Source organism: Camelina sativa, chromosome 11, assembly GCF_000633955.1.
Source record: "Camelina sativa cultivar DH55 chromosome 11, Cs, whole genome shotgun sequence".
Lineage (NCBI taxonomy): Eukaryota > Viridiplantae > Streptophyta > Magnoliopsida > Brassicales > Brassicaceae > Camelina > Camelina sativa.
The window spans coordinates 44,955,718-44,971,326 of record NC_025695.1 but is presented as its reverse complement, the minus strand read 5'-3'; the positions used below and the strand labels follow the sequence as shown (position 1 = coordinate 44,971,326).

Here is a 15,609-nt window from a genome sequence, read left to right as displayed (position 1 = left end):
TAGCAGACCTTGATTTCACAAAGAGCAAACTAATCTCACCTCATAGTCCTGGTGGAGGAGGACTAGCTCTTCTCTGGGGATCAAACATTGAGCTCCTTATCCTTGCGGACTGCCAGAATTTCATTGACACAAAGATAACAGCAGAGGGTAAAACTTTCTTTGTCACCTTCGTGTATGGTGAACCTGATAAAGCAAAAAGAAAACAAGTATGGGATCAAATCTCAACTTTTGGGCAGAGCAGGTCTGAACCTTGGCTCCTAATTGGCGATCTCAATGACATAATCGATGCAACTGAAAAATCAGGAGGCCCAACACGTCCAGAAGGCTCCTTTATCGACCTCCGCACCTTTATGTCGGAAAATGACCTGTATGATCTTCGTCACTCTGGAAACCATCTATCCTGGAGGGGAAAACGCTATGACCACTTAGTGTTTTGCAGGCTTGACAGAGCAATGTCGAATAGTGAATGGGCAACGACTTACCCCACTGGCAGATGCGAATACCTGATGTTTGAAGGATCCGATCATAGACCCTTAATCACCCACTTTAACTTGAAAAGAAGACGCCAGAAGGGGCTGTTTCGATACGATAGAAGGCTGAAGAACAATGTTGAGGTCTCCCAACTGGTAACTGAACACTGGAACCCCATGCGCTTTGAAAAAGTAGACATAAAGATCAGCAGAGTGAGAACAAATATAATAAAATAGAGCAAGGAAAAGCATCACAACAGTAAAAAAAGAATTGAGGAATGGCGTAATAAGCTAGAGGAGGCAATGTCCAACCTCGAATCCACTGCAGAGTCGCTCACCTTGATAAATGCAGAACTCACAGCGGCTTACAAGGATGAGGAAAACTTCTGGAGGCAGCGTAGCAGGCAACTATGGCTAACCCTTGGTGAACAAAACACCGGTTACTTTCATGCAATCACAAAGGGGAGAAAAGCAATCAATAAATTCTCTGTGATTGAGAATGACCTAGGGGAAGCAGTTTTTGAGGAAGGGAAGATCCTGAGCGTGATCACTGATTATTACCAGAATATCTTCACCTCAGAAGGCAATATTGATGAGGTCATAGTCACTGAAGCCATCAAACCTTGCATCTCCGAGGAAACAAATAAAAAGCTAACTGCCATTCCATCAGCCAAAGAGATAAAGACTGCATGTTTCTCCATACATGCGGATAAGGCACCGGGACCCGATAGATTCTCGACTAGTTTTTTCCACTCCAACTAGTCTACGGTAGGCAAACAAATCACCTTGGAGATCCAAAGCTTTTTTACTTCCGGAACCCTGCCACGAAATATGAATGCAACACACATAAGGCTCATTCCCAAGATCACAAACCCTCAAGCAATGAAGGATTATAGACCGATTGCGCTGTGCTCGGTATACTATAAAATTATAGCAAAAATCCTTACCAAACGGCTGCAACCAGTCTTACCAGATCTAATCTCGGAGAACCAATCAGCTTTTGTGCCTCAACGAGCAATCTCAGACAATGTTCTCATTTCCCACGAAGTACTCCACTATCTGCATACATCAAAAGCTAAAAAGTCAGTGTACATGGCTGTTAAGACCGATATGAGTAAAACATATGATAGGGTTGAATGGAGATTCATTAGACAAGTCATGGAGAGAATGGGATTCCATCATAAATGGATCAACTGGATTATGCAATGTATAACTACTGTTACCTACTCCTATCTGATGAATGGCTCAGCACAAGGTCTCGTAGTGCCTCAGAGAGGTATACGACAGGGTGACCCCCTTTCGCCCTTTGTGTTTATCCTGTGCAGCAATGTACTCTCTGGTCTCTGCCTCAAAGCTCAAGATGAAGGACGCCTACTGGTTATCAGAGTAGGGAAGAAGAGTCCGCGACTAAACCACCTCCTCTTTGCGGATGACACAATGTTCTTCTGCAAGTCTGACCCTGACACTTGTTCATGCCTGCTCCAAATCCTGCAAAAATATAAGAATGCATCGGGTCAATGTATTAATCCACAAAAGTCAGCCATAACCTTTTACTCAAAGACACCAGCTTCTTCAAAAACCATTTGGGCATCCAAAAGGAAGGAGGCTGTGGAAAGTACCTTGGTCTCCCTGAACTCTTTGAAAGGAAAAAGAAAGACCTCTTCACTAACATTGTAGACAGGATGCGCCAAAGAGCTCGCAGTTGGTCTTCAAAGTTCTTATCCTCCGCGGGGAAACTAATCATGTTAAAATCGGTCCTAGCAGCAATGCCTACCTATGCCATGTCATGTTTCAAGCTCCCACAATCCCTGTGCAAACGTATCCAGTCAGTGCTGACGCCGAGTATCGCGGTGTCGCAAATGTTGTGGCCGAAACAATATGGATATGTAACCTTCTCCTTGAACTTCATTGCCCTCTGAACACGGCGACACTAGTATACTGCAATAATATAAGCGCCGTCTACCTCTCTACCAATCCGGTCCAACACCAACGCACCAAGCATATAGAGTTAAACATCTTGTTTGTCCGTGAACGTGTTGCCATGGGCCAGGTTCGTGTCTTCCATGTCCCATCCTCCCATCAGTATGCCGACATCTTCACCAAAGGTCTCCCTACATCTCTGTTTCGTGATTTCAAATCCAGTCTCAAGGTCCATCCTCATCCCGTTTTGACTGCGGGAGGGTATTAGTATAGGAATACATATATTCTTCTGTGTATATAAGGAAGCTTAGTTAATAGCCCCCAACGGCTATCTTGTACATCCACTCATATATAATCTTGTCAATACAATGATACCAAGGATCGATTGGATTAACCTAATCAAACAGTTGGGATACCTTCCCCCGATAGAGATGTTGATGAGGTCAACACCGTTTGCGATCGCGTCATCAAAGGCAGCCAGTACAGATGCAGAGGTACACTCTGTCTCGGAGCAGACTTTGTAAGCTGCGATTCTAGACGCTGGCACACCACCTCTTGCCGTTCCATTGCCTATTCCAAAGAAGCTTGTATTCGCAACTGCGTTTCCAGCCGCTGTGGAAGCTGTGTGTGTACTGTGGCCATCTATGTCCCTGACGCCTTCGCTTGTGTAGTCTCTTGCTCCGATCAACTTACTAAAATATTTAAATGTGAACACATCAGTCTTTGCCTAAAACAATAGTACTAAATACTAATCTTCTATTAGAGAAATTAATTAATTATGAGAAATATTACTTGTTGCAAGTGAAGTTTTTGCCAGCGGAACAAACACCTTTCCATTTTTTGGGAGGAGGACCAAACCCTTTGTCTGAAAGCTCTCGGATTCCGGCCAAATCCCAGTGTCGATCATCCCGATGATAGTATCGCTTTCTATGGCCAAGTTTCGCTTTGAATTCTTACCCAACCCCATGAAATCCCAAGACGCTGTCGTTTGGAGTTGTAACTTCTTGTTTGGGAACACAGACACAACTCCCTCCATTTCTAACAACACAAATTAAAAAGGGTTTTCATAAAATTTTAACCTGAAAAATACATTTTAACGTAAGATGTGTCTCAATCGAAGAACACTAACCCGCTACTCTTTGTCGTTCTGACTCAGTGAGCCGGGCTGCAAACCCATTGAAACTCCTCTTGTAACTTCTCACCAAAAGACCTTCCATCGAACTAGAGTACATCCGTATATATCACTTGTTATAAGCTTATTATAACTAATCACAATAATGGTTACAGAAGGCAGGATTCAAGTAAATCGCACCTTTCTCCCGTGACTTCTTGAAGAATACTCATATGATGCGATGTTGGTGTGTATTCAAGTTGAGAGGGAAGTGAGCCCATGTAGACAACATACACCTTTATGAATTAAGTATCGGCATCATTATCACCATGTATAGAGAGAAACAATATATTAGTGATAATTATTGTATACGTACGAGATTATGAGAACGTAACTCACTTGTTTACTTTGAGGATCATCTATGACTGCTAAGACTGAAGTCAATAACAAGACAAAGAGACATGGGAGGTGACAAAAGGAATCTGCTCGTTTCGGCATATTTTTCTTGTAAACTTTCAGTTTCTATGGAGTCATAGAGATGAAAACGAAACCGTGTATATATAGTAGCATCATGCCTAAATCGGTCAAGAAAAAATCCAGATTAATTATGTTCCTTTGATTCTGTTTCATTATTTGTATATTTCAGATTTTTTTTTGTATATATAGATTATTTATTTATATTTAGATATTTAAATTAAATCAAAATTATTTGTATTATTGTATCAGATTGTGGAAACTTTTTAAAAATACTAGATTAAGACTCGTGTTGGAGCACATGTTGAAATTTATTTTATTTATATTATAATTTTTATATAAAATATAATTTATATGATTGTTTTTAAAAGTTTTTTTGGATAAAACATTATGCAATAAAATCATATGCTAAATATGATGGCTTGAAAAAGACACTTATTTTGTAAGTTTTATATTGTTAATGATTCTAGATAATTATACTATACGAAATTTTGTATATTTTATATTTTAAAATAAAATTTTAATATGTTGTATTAGGTTATATATGTGAAGTTATTTCAACAATGTATATTCTACATCATGACTTGAATGTCATTATAAGACAGAATTTTGTCAATTTGAATTTAAATATTCAATTTGACCCGTTACTCAGTAAAATTATTCAATTGATTTTATATTTAAAGAATAATATTACTAAAGCTTGAATATTTTATAGATTGAATAGTTTATATTTGTTTTGAAAATTCAACTTATGGTATATCTGAAAATAAAACTATTTTTAATTATAATAAATAATATGATAATTTATTTGTTTTACAAAATAGACTCATATATAAAAATAAAAGGTGAAGTATAATGATAGTTAACAAATTAATATATTAAGTTAAATATCAAAATATTTTATTTGATGAATAATTTAATAAAGGAAATTAATATGGTAAGTTAGATGATATGATTCTTTAGAATATTCTTTTTAAGATTTTTGGTATAACTTATTTGTAACTAATTAATCTATCATTAATGTATAACCTATTTGTAACCAATCTATTAAAATTATATAGTCTACAAAACAATGTTCTGTACTTCCGTTTTATTATATAGGGGATTAACGTGAACAAATATCATACAATTCATCATGTGTGTCTTAAATACATTGTATCAAATGGTATGTTGACCAAAATGGTATCACTGTATTTTTACATCTTTAAGAAATATATCTTTGGTCCGAACAGATTTTTTTCTTTGCAAACAAATGTGTTTCGAATGTATTTCTCCGTTACCTGTAAAACATAATAAGTGTGGTTTTTACTCCAATGTATTTCTTTCTTATAAAATGAATATTCCAAATAATTTGTTTTGATTTTAGTATTAATACAATTTATTTATATAAGTTGCAAATTTACCCATTTTTCAAAACTTTATAAAATCAAGATATTATTTTAATTACATTTATTAATAAAAATCATAGATTTTTTTTGCAACTAAATAATATAGTCTCAAATTTTTAGAATAAATTTTTATACCAAAACCTATAAAATCAACCGAAAATATTATAATTGGCTGAATATTTAACTTCATAATCAATTACTCTATCAATATAGAAAATCATATGAATATTTTAAAAGTAACTATATTAAACAATAAATGTGATTTATTATATGTTATGGATATGGATACAATATTTTTTGAATTTGTTAATTTATGTGTTTATTTTTTTTGGACAAAATTAATATATGTATTATATCTTAAAATATATATAACAATAAATATAACGAGTTATCAATATTTTACCTTGTATATTATACCTTGTAAATATGGATAACTTTATAAATAACGAGTTATCAGTAAGCTGTGTAAACTATATATACTGTCTGTTACTAATTTTCTTAATCATGAGATTTATTATTGTCTGACTAAAATTATTCAGAAGCCAAGAGGAGGAGAGACATTAAACATTAATTGGGCTGGAAGATGATAAGCCCGATATAAGAAAAATGGTCGGTCAAACTTATTGCCACGTCATCTACAGCTCTTAAAAGATCATCTTCACCAAACTGTTTCTTCATCTCCTCCTCTTCCTTCTTTCACAAAGGTTAGTTATTTTCCTCAGAATTGCTACTTTATGTATAGGAGTTAATTCTTATTTGGAAATCTGATAATGTCAGTTTTTGTAAAGTTCTGATTTCGAGTAAATTTAGTCAAGACTTGTGAAGGTGTAGGAAAAAACGAACATGTTGATAAAAAATTATTGGTCCTTCAAGGAGAATATATCAATGTCTTCTCGTCGATATAGAAATTTCCATTTCGATCATCGAAAAGCTTCGGATCACATAACAGTGTCATGTTCCTTAGTTTCAGGGGCAGGAATTCTTGGTTTGTCCGCAACTTCAAGCTCTAAGCTATGGCTGTCACCAAGATTTATATAGTGTGAGTCTTTCAAGTTTCAACCAATCCATGCCAAGCTAATCAACTGGCGATCATTTTCTAGTCAATATAAATCTGCGATTTTATGCTACTGGCCCAGACAGATTGAAAAATCTGGTTTTCAATCCTCAAACCAGATTGGTTTTGACGAAAGATCTGGTTTACGGTTTGTCTGGTGGTAGGTACTATTCCTTGCACGGCCATGTTGAGACAATGGCACGCGAGGTACTCCGAGGAGCCAACTCTGTTCCAGAAGTGGAAGCAACACTATGGCAAGTGCCAGAGACATTACCAGAGAAAATACTGGAGAAAGTGAAGGCTGTTCCAAGACCGGACGATGTAGCGGATATTCGACCAGAACAAATGGCGGAAGCTGATGGATTCATGTTTGGGTTTCCTTCTAGGTTTGGAGTGATGGCATCACAGGTCATGACTTTCTTTGACAATACAAGTGGTCTCTGGACTACACAGGCTCTCGCTGGGAAGCCTGCTGGAATCTTCTGGAGTACGGGTTTTCACGGTGGAGGCCAAGAACTCACTGCGTAAGAACATAGTTCTAATAGATAGCAAAAGCTAGACCAACAAAGGCAAGCACTGATTGACTTTTTGATCTGCAGACTGACGGCAGTGACAAAACTGGCTCATCACGGGATGATATTTGTACCGTTAGGGTACACATTTGGTAAAAGCATGTACGAGATGGGAGAGGTGAAAGGTGGTTCGCCGTATGGGTCAGGGACTTATGCAGCTGATGGCTCACGCGAGCCAACTGAGCTGGAGATTCAGCAGGCGAATTACCATGGTAAGTACTTTGCTGGAATAGCCAAGAAACTCAAGAAACGTTCTACTGCCTAGAACCAAAGCGACTGTGTGTTTCATATACTACTAATCAATCTGTAAATGTCAAGGAGAAAACTGAAAATAAGATTTGACATTTTATACACACATCTGTATGCAGCTAAATGGTCAACAAATCTTAGTTCCCATAGATTCTAGCTACTCATGCAAAGTATTACCACTTGATATCAATATGAACAATCCCTATATATCCTCTGTATGTCATAATGATTCTCTTTACTCAATCTCACCTGGAACTTGTCCGATCTTCAGCTCCCCAACCGGTATTAGCACCTCTCTGTCCATATAAAGTAAAAAAGAATCAAAATACAAAATCAATGAGTAAGAACATATTTGATTCTTGAGAGATTGTGCTAATTTTACGTTTTCATCGTGAGAAAATTTGCAAGAATCTCCACGAGTACACTCCCTTCTCTGAAAAGCTCTGCAGACACCACGGGCCTTTCTCTCTTCTTCTTCTTTGTCTCATCATATTCCTCTTCTTCTCTCTTTAAGTATTCACAACGATGCTCCACTTTAATTATCCTCCCCAACACCTTAGCTCCATTCAGATTATCTACAATCAAGAGAGAAGAAGATGAATTAAGAGAAACAACGTGTAGTAGTAAAAAAAGATCCATAGAGAGGAATTGGGCTTAATCATGAACTGACCAACAGCAAGATTAGTACTTCGCTGATCTTCATAAGCAACAAAAGCAAATCCTTTTGATTTTCCAGTTCCTTGGTCTCGAACAAGATTCACATCAACAACTTCACCATATCTTCTTCAACTGAAACCACAAACATTCAGAATAAGAATCACCACCATACATTATTATACTATTTTCAAACAATGTGAGAAGAAGAAACTTATATACTGTGCGAAAACGGCGAGGAGATCACCCCCTCCGTGAGGTCGTACGGTAAGCGTCCGACGTAAACGTAGGCTAAATCTTTGTATGATGAGAACATAACCGAAGTAAACCGGTGTCGATTAGAATAAGATTAGAAACAATGAGAATATCATATGTGATCTTATTATTGTTGTTAGGTTTTGCCGTTTTGGTAGATTATGTTAAATATTTGATTCATGTATATTTCCTAATTTATAGCCACCCTTCACATGTATAAATACTTCTACAATATTATGATAATGAATAAAAAGAAAAATAGTTAAAGTCTTGTGTTCTTGTAAACTCTGATTGGGACCTTATCATTGTACTTGGCGTGCCATGATGCTTCGTCGGAGATCCCTAGATCTAGTTCTTTCGCGTTAATCATCTGTGTCTGCTTCACCATTGTCAATGGATTCATCGCTACTGAATCGATCCTCGCCGAGTAAAACCCTAATTGCAATTGCCTTTAAATCGGGAATTTTTAATAATTCGCCGGAGATACGCGTATAGCAGAATTTAACGGGTCGGGTTATGATGACTGAATCCACCCAGACTCAACCCGATTAACATTTACCGGGGTCGGGTTATGTTGACTGAATCCATCCATATGAATTTGAACAATTTTTTTGCGTGGGAAAGTATCATTTTTATTCAAGATCCAATGTAAATTAGTTGTAAGTGTAACCAGTAACCCCCTCTTCTTGAAGAAGAGATTACTTAAAATATACACAAGCTTAGTGGGAAGCCACAGCTAAATGCACAAAAAGCACGTACACAAGGGGAACTTTCCCAAGATAATGATGGTAAAGAAAATAGTTTTAACGAGGGACTATAGTACTTGTACTAACTCTAAATACATACACATAGAGATCAGAACCGGTGTTTCGCCTTTACCTCAGATGACAATCGTGAGGAGAAGACGCATACATTTGGTCTGGAACCACGAGCGGTAGCTTCTCAATGTAATCAAACAACCGTTTCTGATTCTCTCTAGTGATCGCAGTGAGATTCACTGTATCGGTTTGGTCCAAAAACATCCAGAGATCACCCGAGTCTACTCTTTTCAGGCTGTCTCTGCAGAAAGGGCATGACTGTGATCTCCCTCGCCTAAGTAAAAAAACATTACCCTCTTTCAGAAAACCGGTTGCATTAATTCAAAAGGTTACAAAGGCTTTGATAGTGTGACTTACCAATCGCGGTAACACTTGATGCATAAAGAATGAGTACAGTTGGGAAGCACGACCATGCATATGCTGTTCATCTCCAGACAGATTCCACATTCTTCTTCCCTCTCGACCTCAATCTTCGAGAGCTCACACTTTTCGCTCTCATCCTTCTTTCTGTATCTCGTACTGCAGACTTCTTTCTGTTTGCGGTCTTCTAGGTCTGTAATACCTCTTTGGAGTTGTAACAACGACGGAAATATCACAGCTAATAAACACCAAGACAGACAAAAATCCATGAGCATATACTAACTAAGTAACTATATCATCCTCCATTACCAAAATTTATATCAGCGCAAAAGAAACATATACCATAAAACTCTCTTATGCTGGCTTTTCTTTCGTAAACCGACATTGTGGTCTTTCCATCCGCATAAGTCTGAACCAAATATATAGCTCAACGGGTTAATCAAACTATCACCAAGAACAGTATGTTGAACGTAGTAAGACAAATGGGAAAAGGAGAAGTACCATATAGATAAGAACTCTGAGCAAACCGAGGGCACCAGCGAGGTGACAATCAGTCCATTGTACAAGAAAAAGAAAAAAATGAGCAGCCGGGCTGTAAGATAATCTCATCTGAACACGCGCTCCATCCTTCTCTCTAGGATGATCTAAAGCTCTGTTATTCAAATTTCAGAAATTAACAAACATGAGATCAAGATAGTAAGCATTTAACTATAAAACAGATTTTTTTTTTTGTCAAGGCATGAAAATATTCAAACAACAAATGTAGTAGTTCGAGGATTCATCATCGGTTAATGTATCCCCATAAAAGTCACAGAACTGTCAAAGCTTTAACATTGATATCAATCACAGAAACATTCTAAAAGTTCAATAAGTTGTTGTAGCCTGTAACACTAGCAGTAGCAGCCAAGGTCCTAAATTAGATCATTACTGATTCAGCTAAGCTTCAAGTCAACTAGTGAAGAAGAAGAAATCTCAAGAATCAATTGAAAGTCATCACACGAGCCTAAACATATACTCCTTGTACTAAAAACAGTTCCGAGTCTAGATAAATCCCTAACACAGTTATCAATTTCTCAACTAGTGATGGACCTATGAGAATATCAAGCTACATACTGCTAACACGAAAAAAAAAAAGGGTCCATTTAATTCTGTTCTCTTACATGCAAACCAAACAAAGGAAACTAAAATCAAGCAACAACGAGAGAGAAGAGTAAAAATAAATTATTCAAAAGTGGAGAAAGAGAAGGAGGATATTACAGTGTGTTAGCGTGTTGGATATCAGCTTCAAGAGCTTTTAGAGATTCCTTGAAAGACAACTTCGCCATAGGAGGTGAACAATAATAGTAATTCCCATCAAACGAAACAGAGAGAATCAATGAATGAAATTACACAGAAAGCCAAAAACGACGATGATGGTGATTCAAAGCATCGAAACAAAAAAGGAAATTTTCTTCTTGAGTTTTTATTTAGGAAAAAAAGAAAAAAAAAAATAAAGAATTAAAGACTTCTTTCTAGGAGTTTTATGTTTCTAGGCCCAATCAGAAAGAGAAGGAGAAGAGTGTTTTTTTTTTTTTGGATTTTTCTTGATGAGCACTTTATATTATCAGCTACGATTCTCGAAGTTGCCTTTTCAAGAAAAGTCGCGAAACTTACGTAAAATGACGATGATACCCTTCTTTTCAAAGCAGGGTTTAATCACCTGTGTGTGACCGTACACATGGTTTTTTCGTCAGTTTCAATTAAAAGACGGTTGCCACTTGGCTGGTTGTAATATAATTTGACATTACCTTATAGTAAAATAGTAGAGTATGTCACGCAGTATCACTTTGACGGTTTGACCTATTGTATTCACTAAAAAAAAAAGTTAGTGATGATAAATACTCTACAGTCACGGTTTTAAAAGATGTAAAACTAACAACAAGAGAAACAGTAATGTAACGTCTTCCTCTTCTATGGCTAAAAAAAGGGATAAAACTTGGTTTGGAAGATGATATCGATTCTACTACGCAGATATTTTATAAAATTTATCAGATATTAGTAGGATTTAGGCGTCCCCAACTTAACTAGATAAACTTTAGAGGTCCTAAAGTTGTACATATGTCTCTGTTACGATGAACCACGTAAAAAGGTTGGAGGATAGTGATTGATGCAAGAGATTTCAATTAATTTGATTAGTATGTATGTCAAACATTGATGCAAATGTGTACCATGTGTTTATTGTTATTGCATTTATAGTATAAAATAAGGATATATACCTATGTTCTTTTTGTTCTTAATTTTTTATTTTCTTAAATTTCCTGACTGTTTGTGGACTCAACCGTCTTGGTTACTTGGAAGCATAACCTTCTTACGAAAAATCAAATCCAAATTTATTCTATGATCATTATTCTTTTCAATTTGTAACTAAATCTTATACTATATAATTTTCATTTGTTTTTTAAATTTAACTGAATATAAAAAGTCTTGGAAAATACCATATTGAAGACTCCCACATGTCAAGAACATTTCAATATATTTTATCAAAAAAAAAAAAATCTTTTTCAATATTTTAATTTATCAATAAAAATAGATCAAAAGTCTCGGGGTAAAATAAAAGAAGAGGTATCAAAAAAAAAAAAAGTGGATAATGTCAATGCCCACAACAATCTCCTTATTAGTGATCCCACTATGCATTGCAATAATTAAAGTAGGTAGTGAGATTAAGAAAAAAAAGGATTTAGACTGTAACTAATAAGTTGATTACAATTTAGTGGAATATAAAATAATACTAATAACATGCATATTAAGAAGTTTTTACTTTTAACAAGTTCAACCAATTAGAAACAATACTGCATAATATAAAATACTAAACTAATCTAAAAATTGCATAAAAACTTGAAAATATCCTATATTATAAAACAAAAAACTTCTCTAAAACATCTTATATTTTGAAATGAAGGGAATATAAACAAACAAAATTACAATAGTTGAAAGTAAAACAAAGATTAATTATACTCTAGCTAGTATACAGTAACCAAGGACCGCATGATCCGCGTGAGACTCATGTGTGCTTGCTTAAAAGTTAAAACATTGCACACTGCTAATTAAAAACGGTGCTCCTTCTTTCTTTTCTTTTTTAATCTTCTCTTTTAACGACGTCATCACATGAAGTCATGAAGATATAAACGATGCATGCAAACAAAACTGTCAGAGCATGAACTCCTATATCTATACGATTAGCTCGACATTTATGCTAAAACCATGAAGTTATACTGGACGGAAAAAAGTCAAAGCATGAACACATACAAATGTCTTAGTTCAATGAAAAAATCACGTGACGATACGTTGTAGTGATTTCCAAGTGTCGTAAGATCTTATTAAACCTTAATTACGTATGATCTGTCTTTGCGTAGCATCAAGAGGAGACAGCGAGCGAGTGCGAGAGAGAAGGTTCCATCGATCATGTGCGCCTTTCAACCCGTAGCTCTCTTTAAGTACTTAGACGAGTGCTCCAATTCGAACAAAACATTGAAACAAAGACAGAAAAAAAACAAATGTTGTCTCTATTTTCTGTTGTTTTTACTTTTCTTGCTCTATTTCTTCTCATCCCTGGTCTCTTCATTTCTCGGCGTCTAAGACTTCCTTTCTGCTTGGAAAATATAATCAGATTCTTCAAAATCACAGCTTCTAAATACGATGATGAAAGAAACGACGAACGGTAGTGCTTTTATTAATCATATATAGTTTCTACGTACGTGTTAATTAAAGCTCCGTCTATTTTATTTTTGTGATATATTCTCAAATTAACTAACTATGGATTCTTCAACCACGTGTGAGTCCATATTGCTCAATTGAATTTTTAACGTTTGTGCATATTATATTTTGTTATATGAAAGTCTACAAACATTTTTTTGTTCTTAATTCCGTACGTAGTGGTCCACTGGGAGAGAAAGAGAAACGGGCGAGAAATAGAATGCCAAAGCATGTGGCGGTTATATTGGACGGAAACAGACGTTGGGCGGAGAAACGTGGACTCGGGACATCGGGTGGCCACGAGGCCGGAGTGAAAAGGCTCATGGAGAATGCTAAGGATTGTTTTGCTATGGGGACAAATACAATCTCACTCTTTGCTTTCTCCACTGAAAATTGGGAAAGGCCTGAGGTGATTACTGGAGAAATGATATATGACTTTAGCAAAACGGTTCAAGATATTTTTGCTTTTGAGTAACCACCAATAAGTTTTGGACCATATGAATAGAACATGTTTACTAATTAGTTATTTCTTTTCACCGCCGGTGATACAAATTTGTGACCTTAAAAACTTTTCTTTTAACTATGGTTGAGTTACTAACACTGATTATATATATGTTTCTTTATACTTCCATTTTGATTCGGTTTTTCGTTTTCTTTGATCAGGATGAAGTTAACTGTTTGATGGCCTTGTTTAAGAAACACTTTAAGTCTGAAATGCCTTACTTCCAAAGGTATATATTCCAACATGTTGATTGTTTTAATATATCCTCTTTAGAAGAGTTATGTCCTGATGTTAATTTTCCCATACGGTTTTAGAGATAAGATCAAGATCTCAGTTATTGGGAACCGCGCAAAAATCTCCCAGTCGCTTCTAGGATTAATAGAAGAGGTAGAGGAAGCTACAAAGAGCTACGAAGGGAAACAGCTCATTATAGCTATAGACTATAGTGGAAGATTTGACATCTTACAAGCATGCAAAAATCTTGCAACGAAAGTGAAAGACGGGTTGATTCAAGTGGAGGACATTGACGAAAAGGCGATGGAAAATGAGTTGATGACAAAGTGTAGCGAATTCCCAAACCCTGACCTGCTGATAAGAACAAGCGGAGAGCAAAAGATCAGTAACTTCTTCTTATGGCAATCTGCGTACACTGAGCTTTACTTTCCTAATGTTTTGTGGCCTGATTTTGGCGAAGCTGAGTATCTTGACGCGTTGACTTGGTATCAGCAAAGGCAGAGGCGATTTGGTCGAAGAGTTTAAACTTTGTATTTTCATGTCTCAGTAATCAAAATTGTTCAATTGATGCAATAGTACGTAGCGATACAGTTGTTTCATGAGACAAAAATATTTGTGTTTGTTTTAAAAATGCTTCTTAACTTTCAATAAATTCATTTTCAACTTTAAAATGAGATTTATTTTGGTAAGTGTTATCTCTAAAATTGGCAACTACATTAGTTTGACATATAAACGTAAACATGCATTCCAGAATATGGCCTAATTAAATCCCAGGTTTATACTTAACATATACAAACTTCAAGGCTGGACTCGGTTAGTTCCTCAAGATTTTAGCGGCCGCCTCAATTGACACAAAATAGTTTGAAAATTGAAAGGTAGATACCACAATTTATAACCACACTGACAAGTTCATTGAATGAACATTTAAATTACTAGTCTTTTTCTCCAAAAAGGCAAAATAAAAATATCAATGCTTAATCGAAATGTAACCAACTTCATTTATGGCATAGTTTCCAAAAATGCGAGAGGAACAACCAGCGCTAGTAATCAAAAACTTACTTCTTATAAAGACGATACTCACACATTTCTATAATCCATGCAAACACTTGCTAGTTGCTACTCTTCACACTCTCTATACAATGCTGTCTCTACTCTAATCGGGAATCGGGAATCTTGGAAAAATCCCTGAATCTCTCCTAGAAACAATCATAGAGACAGAGGAAGCTACAAAGAGCTACAAGAAGAAGCATCTCATTGTGGCCATAGATTACTGTGGGAGATTCGACATACTAATAGGTCATGTTCGTTTCCCACGATGCTGCGACTCCACCGGCAATCCAAATTTTACTCTGATTTATTAGTTTGGTACCGCTGAAAATTGAAAACGGGCGATTCCTATTACTTTTAAAAAGAAGGACAAATAACAGCGACAGTTTTAATAGTTTTAAAAAGAGTATCGACAGTTCCGGCGACACTTGAATAGATTACGGCAAAGGAATTACTCTTCTCTGCTTGTTTTTTTCTTTCTGATAGCTAACTTTGGTAGCAGTGTTGTAGAAAACGAACAATGCATAACTTTGTTTAATTGTAACTAATACTTAATAACAGGAAAATGTTTTTAGGAACATGTACGTGTCATTTATTGATCTAATCACACCTAACGAATTAAGCTACAAAACACTGAAAATCGTTAGTGGGTACCGACTTAGATTTTTTTTTTAACGAATTAAGCTACAAAACACTAGAAAAAAAGTCAACAACTTTAGTGGAGTGTTACCGACTTAGTTTCTTTTTTTTTTTTTTTTTTTTTTTTTTT

At 35.9% G+C, this 15,609-nt stretch overlaps 4 protein-coding genes across 5 annotated transcripts; 2 read left to right on the top strand and 2 right to left on the bottom strand.

Moving 5' to 3' along the window:
- LOC104726461 (probable NAD(P)H dehydrogenase (quinone) FQR1-like 3) lies at positions 5,973 to 7,445 on the top strand. 2 transcript variants are annotated; one of them, XM_010445332.2, is made up of 4 exons: positions 5,973 to 6,067; positions 6,334 to 6,402; positions 6,582 to 6,941; positions 7,017 to 7,445. In XM_010445332.2, the coding sequence occupies exons 2-4, from the start codon at positions 6,377 to 6,379 to the stop codon at positions 7,252 to 7,254; spliced, it is 624 nt and encodes a 207-aa protein (XP_010443634.1). In that variant the 5' UTR covers positions 5,973 to 6,067; positions 6,334 to 6,376; the 3' UTR covers positions 7,255 to 7,445. The 2 variants fall into 2 exon arrangements, with proteins under 2 accessions (XP_010443634.1, XP_010443633.1); XM_010445331.2 differs by having other exon boundaries at positions 5,974 to 6,067; positions 6,328 to 6,402.
- Positions 7,625 to 7,941, bottom strand: LOC104726460. The gene is given in 3 exon segments (XM_010445330.1): positions 7,625 to 7,699; positions 7,701 to 7,793; positions 7,909 to 7,941. Coding segments are annotated over 3 exon segments (201 nt in total).
- Positions 8,777 to 10,895, bottom strand: LOC104726459. Its single transcript, XM_010445329.1, has 5 exons — positions 10,583 to 10,895; positions 9,827 to 9,977; positions 9,668 to 9,734; positions 9,323 to 9,563; positions 8,777 to 9,239 (listed from the first exon to the last, which is right to left on the bottom strand). Exons 1-5 carry the CDS (start codon positions 10,648 to 10,650, stop codon positions 9,023 to 9,025), a joined length of 744 nt encoding a protein of 247 aa, XP_010443631.1. The 5' UTR covers positions 10,651 to 10,895; the 3' UTR covers positions 8,777 to 9,022.
- On the top strand, positions 12,846 to 14,429 carry LOC104726458 (dehydrodolichyl diphosphate synthase 5). The gene is made up of 4 exons (XM_010445328.1): positions 12,846 to 13,022; positions 13,238 to 13,466; positions 13,721 to 13,788; positions 13,874 to 14,429. Exons 1-4 carry the CDS (start codon positions 12,859 to 12,861, stop codon positions 14,316 to 14,318), a joined length of 906 nt encoding a protein of 301 aa, XP_010443630.1. The 5' UTR covers positions 12,846 to 12,858; the 3' UTR covers positions 14,319 to 14,429.

Bases quoted from the DNA above. Each gene is read 5' to 3' on its own strand.
- LOC104726461 (XM_010445332.2), top strand. From the start codon at position 6,377: ATGGCTGTCACCAAGATTTATATAGT. The intron at 6,403-6,581 runs GTGAGTCTTTCA...GTCTGGTGGTAG, and splicing joins GTCACCAAGATTTATATAGT to GTACTATTCCTTGCACGGCC. The intron at 6,942-7,016 runs GTAAGAACATAG...TTTGATCTGCAG, and splicing joins GGAGGCCAAGAACTCACTGC to ACTGACGGCAGTGACAAAAC.
- LOC104726459 (XM_010445329.1), bottom strand. From the start codon at position 10,650: ATGGCGAAGTTGTCTTTCAAGGAATCTCTAAAAGCTCTTGAAGCTGAT. The intron at 9,978-10,582 runs GTAATATCCTCC...TTTGAATAACAG, and splicing joins ATCCAACACGCTAACACACT to AGCTTTAGATCATCCTAGAG. The intron at 9,240-9,322 runs GTAAGTCACACT...TTTTTTACTTAG, and splicing joins ATCAAGTGTTACCGCGATTG to GCGAGGGAGATCACAGTCAT.
- LOC104726458 (XM_010445328.1), top strand. From the start codon at position 12,859: ATGTTGTCTCTATTTTCTGTTGTTTTTACTTTTCTTGCTCTATTTCTT. The intron at 13,023-13,237 runs GTAGTGCTTTTA...TTCCGTACGTAG, and splicing joins GATGAAAGAAACGACGAACG to TGGTCCACTGGGAGAGAAAG. The intron at 13,789-13,873 runs GTATATATTCCA...ATACGGTTTTAG, and splicing joins GAAATGCCTTACTTCCAAAG to AGATAAGATCAAGATCTCAG.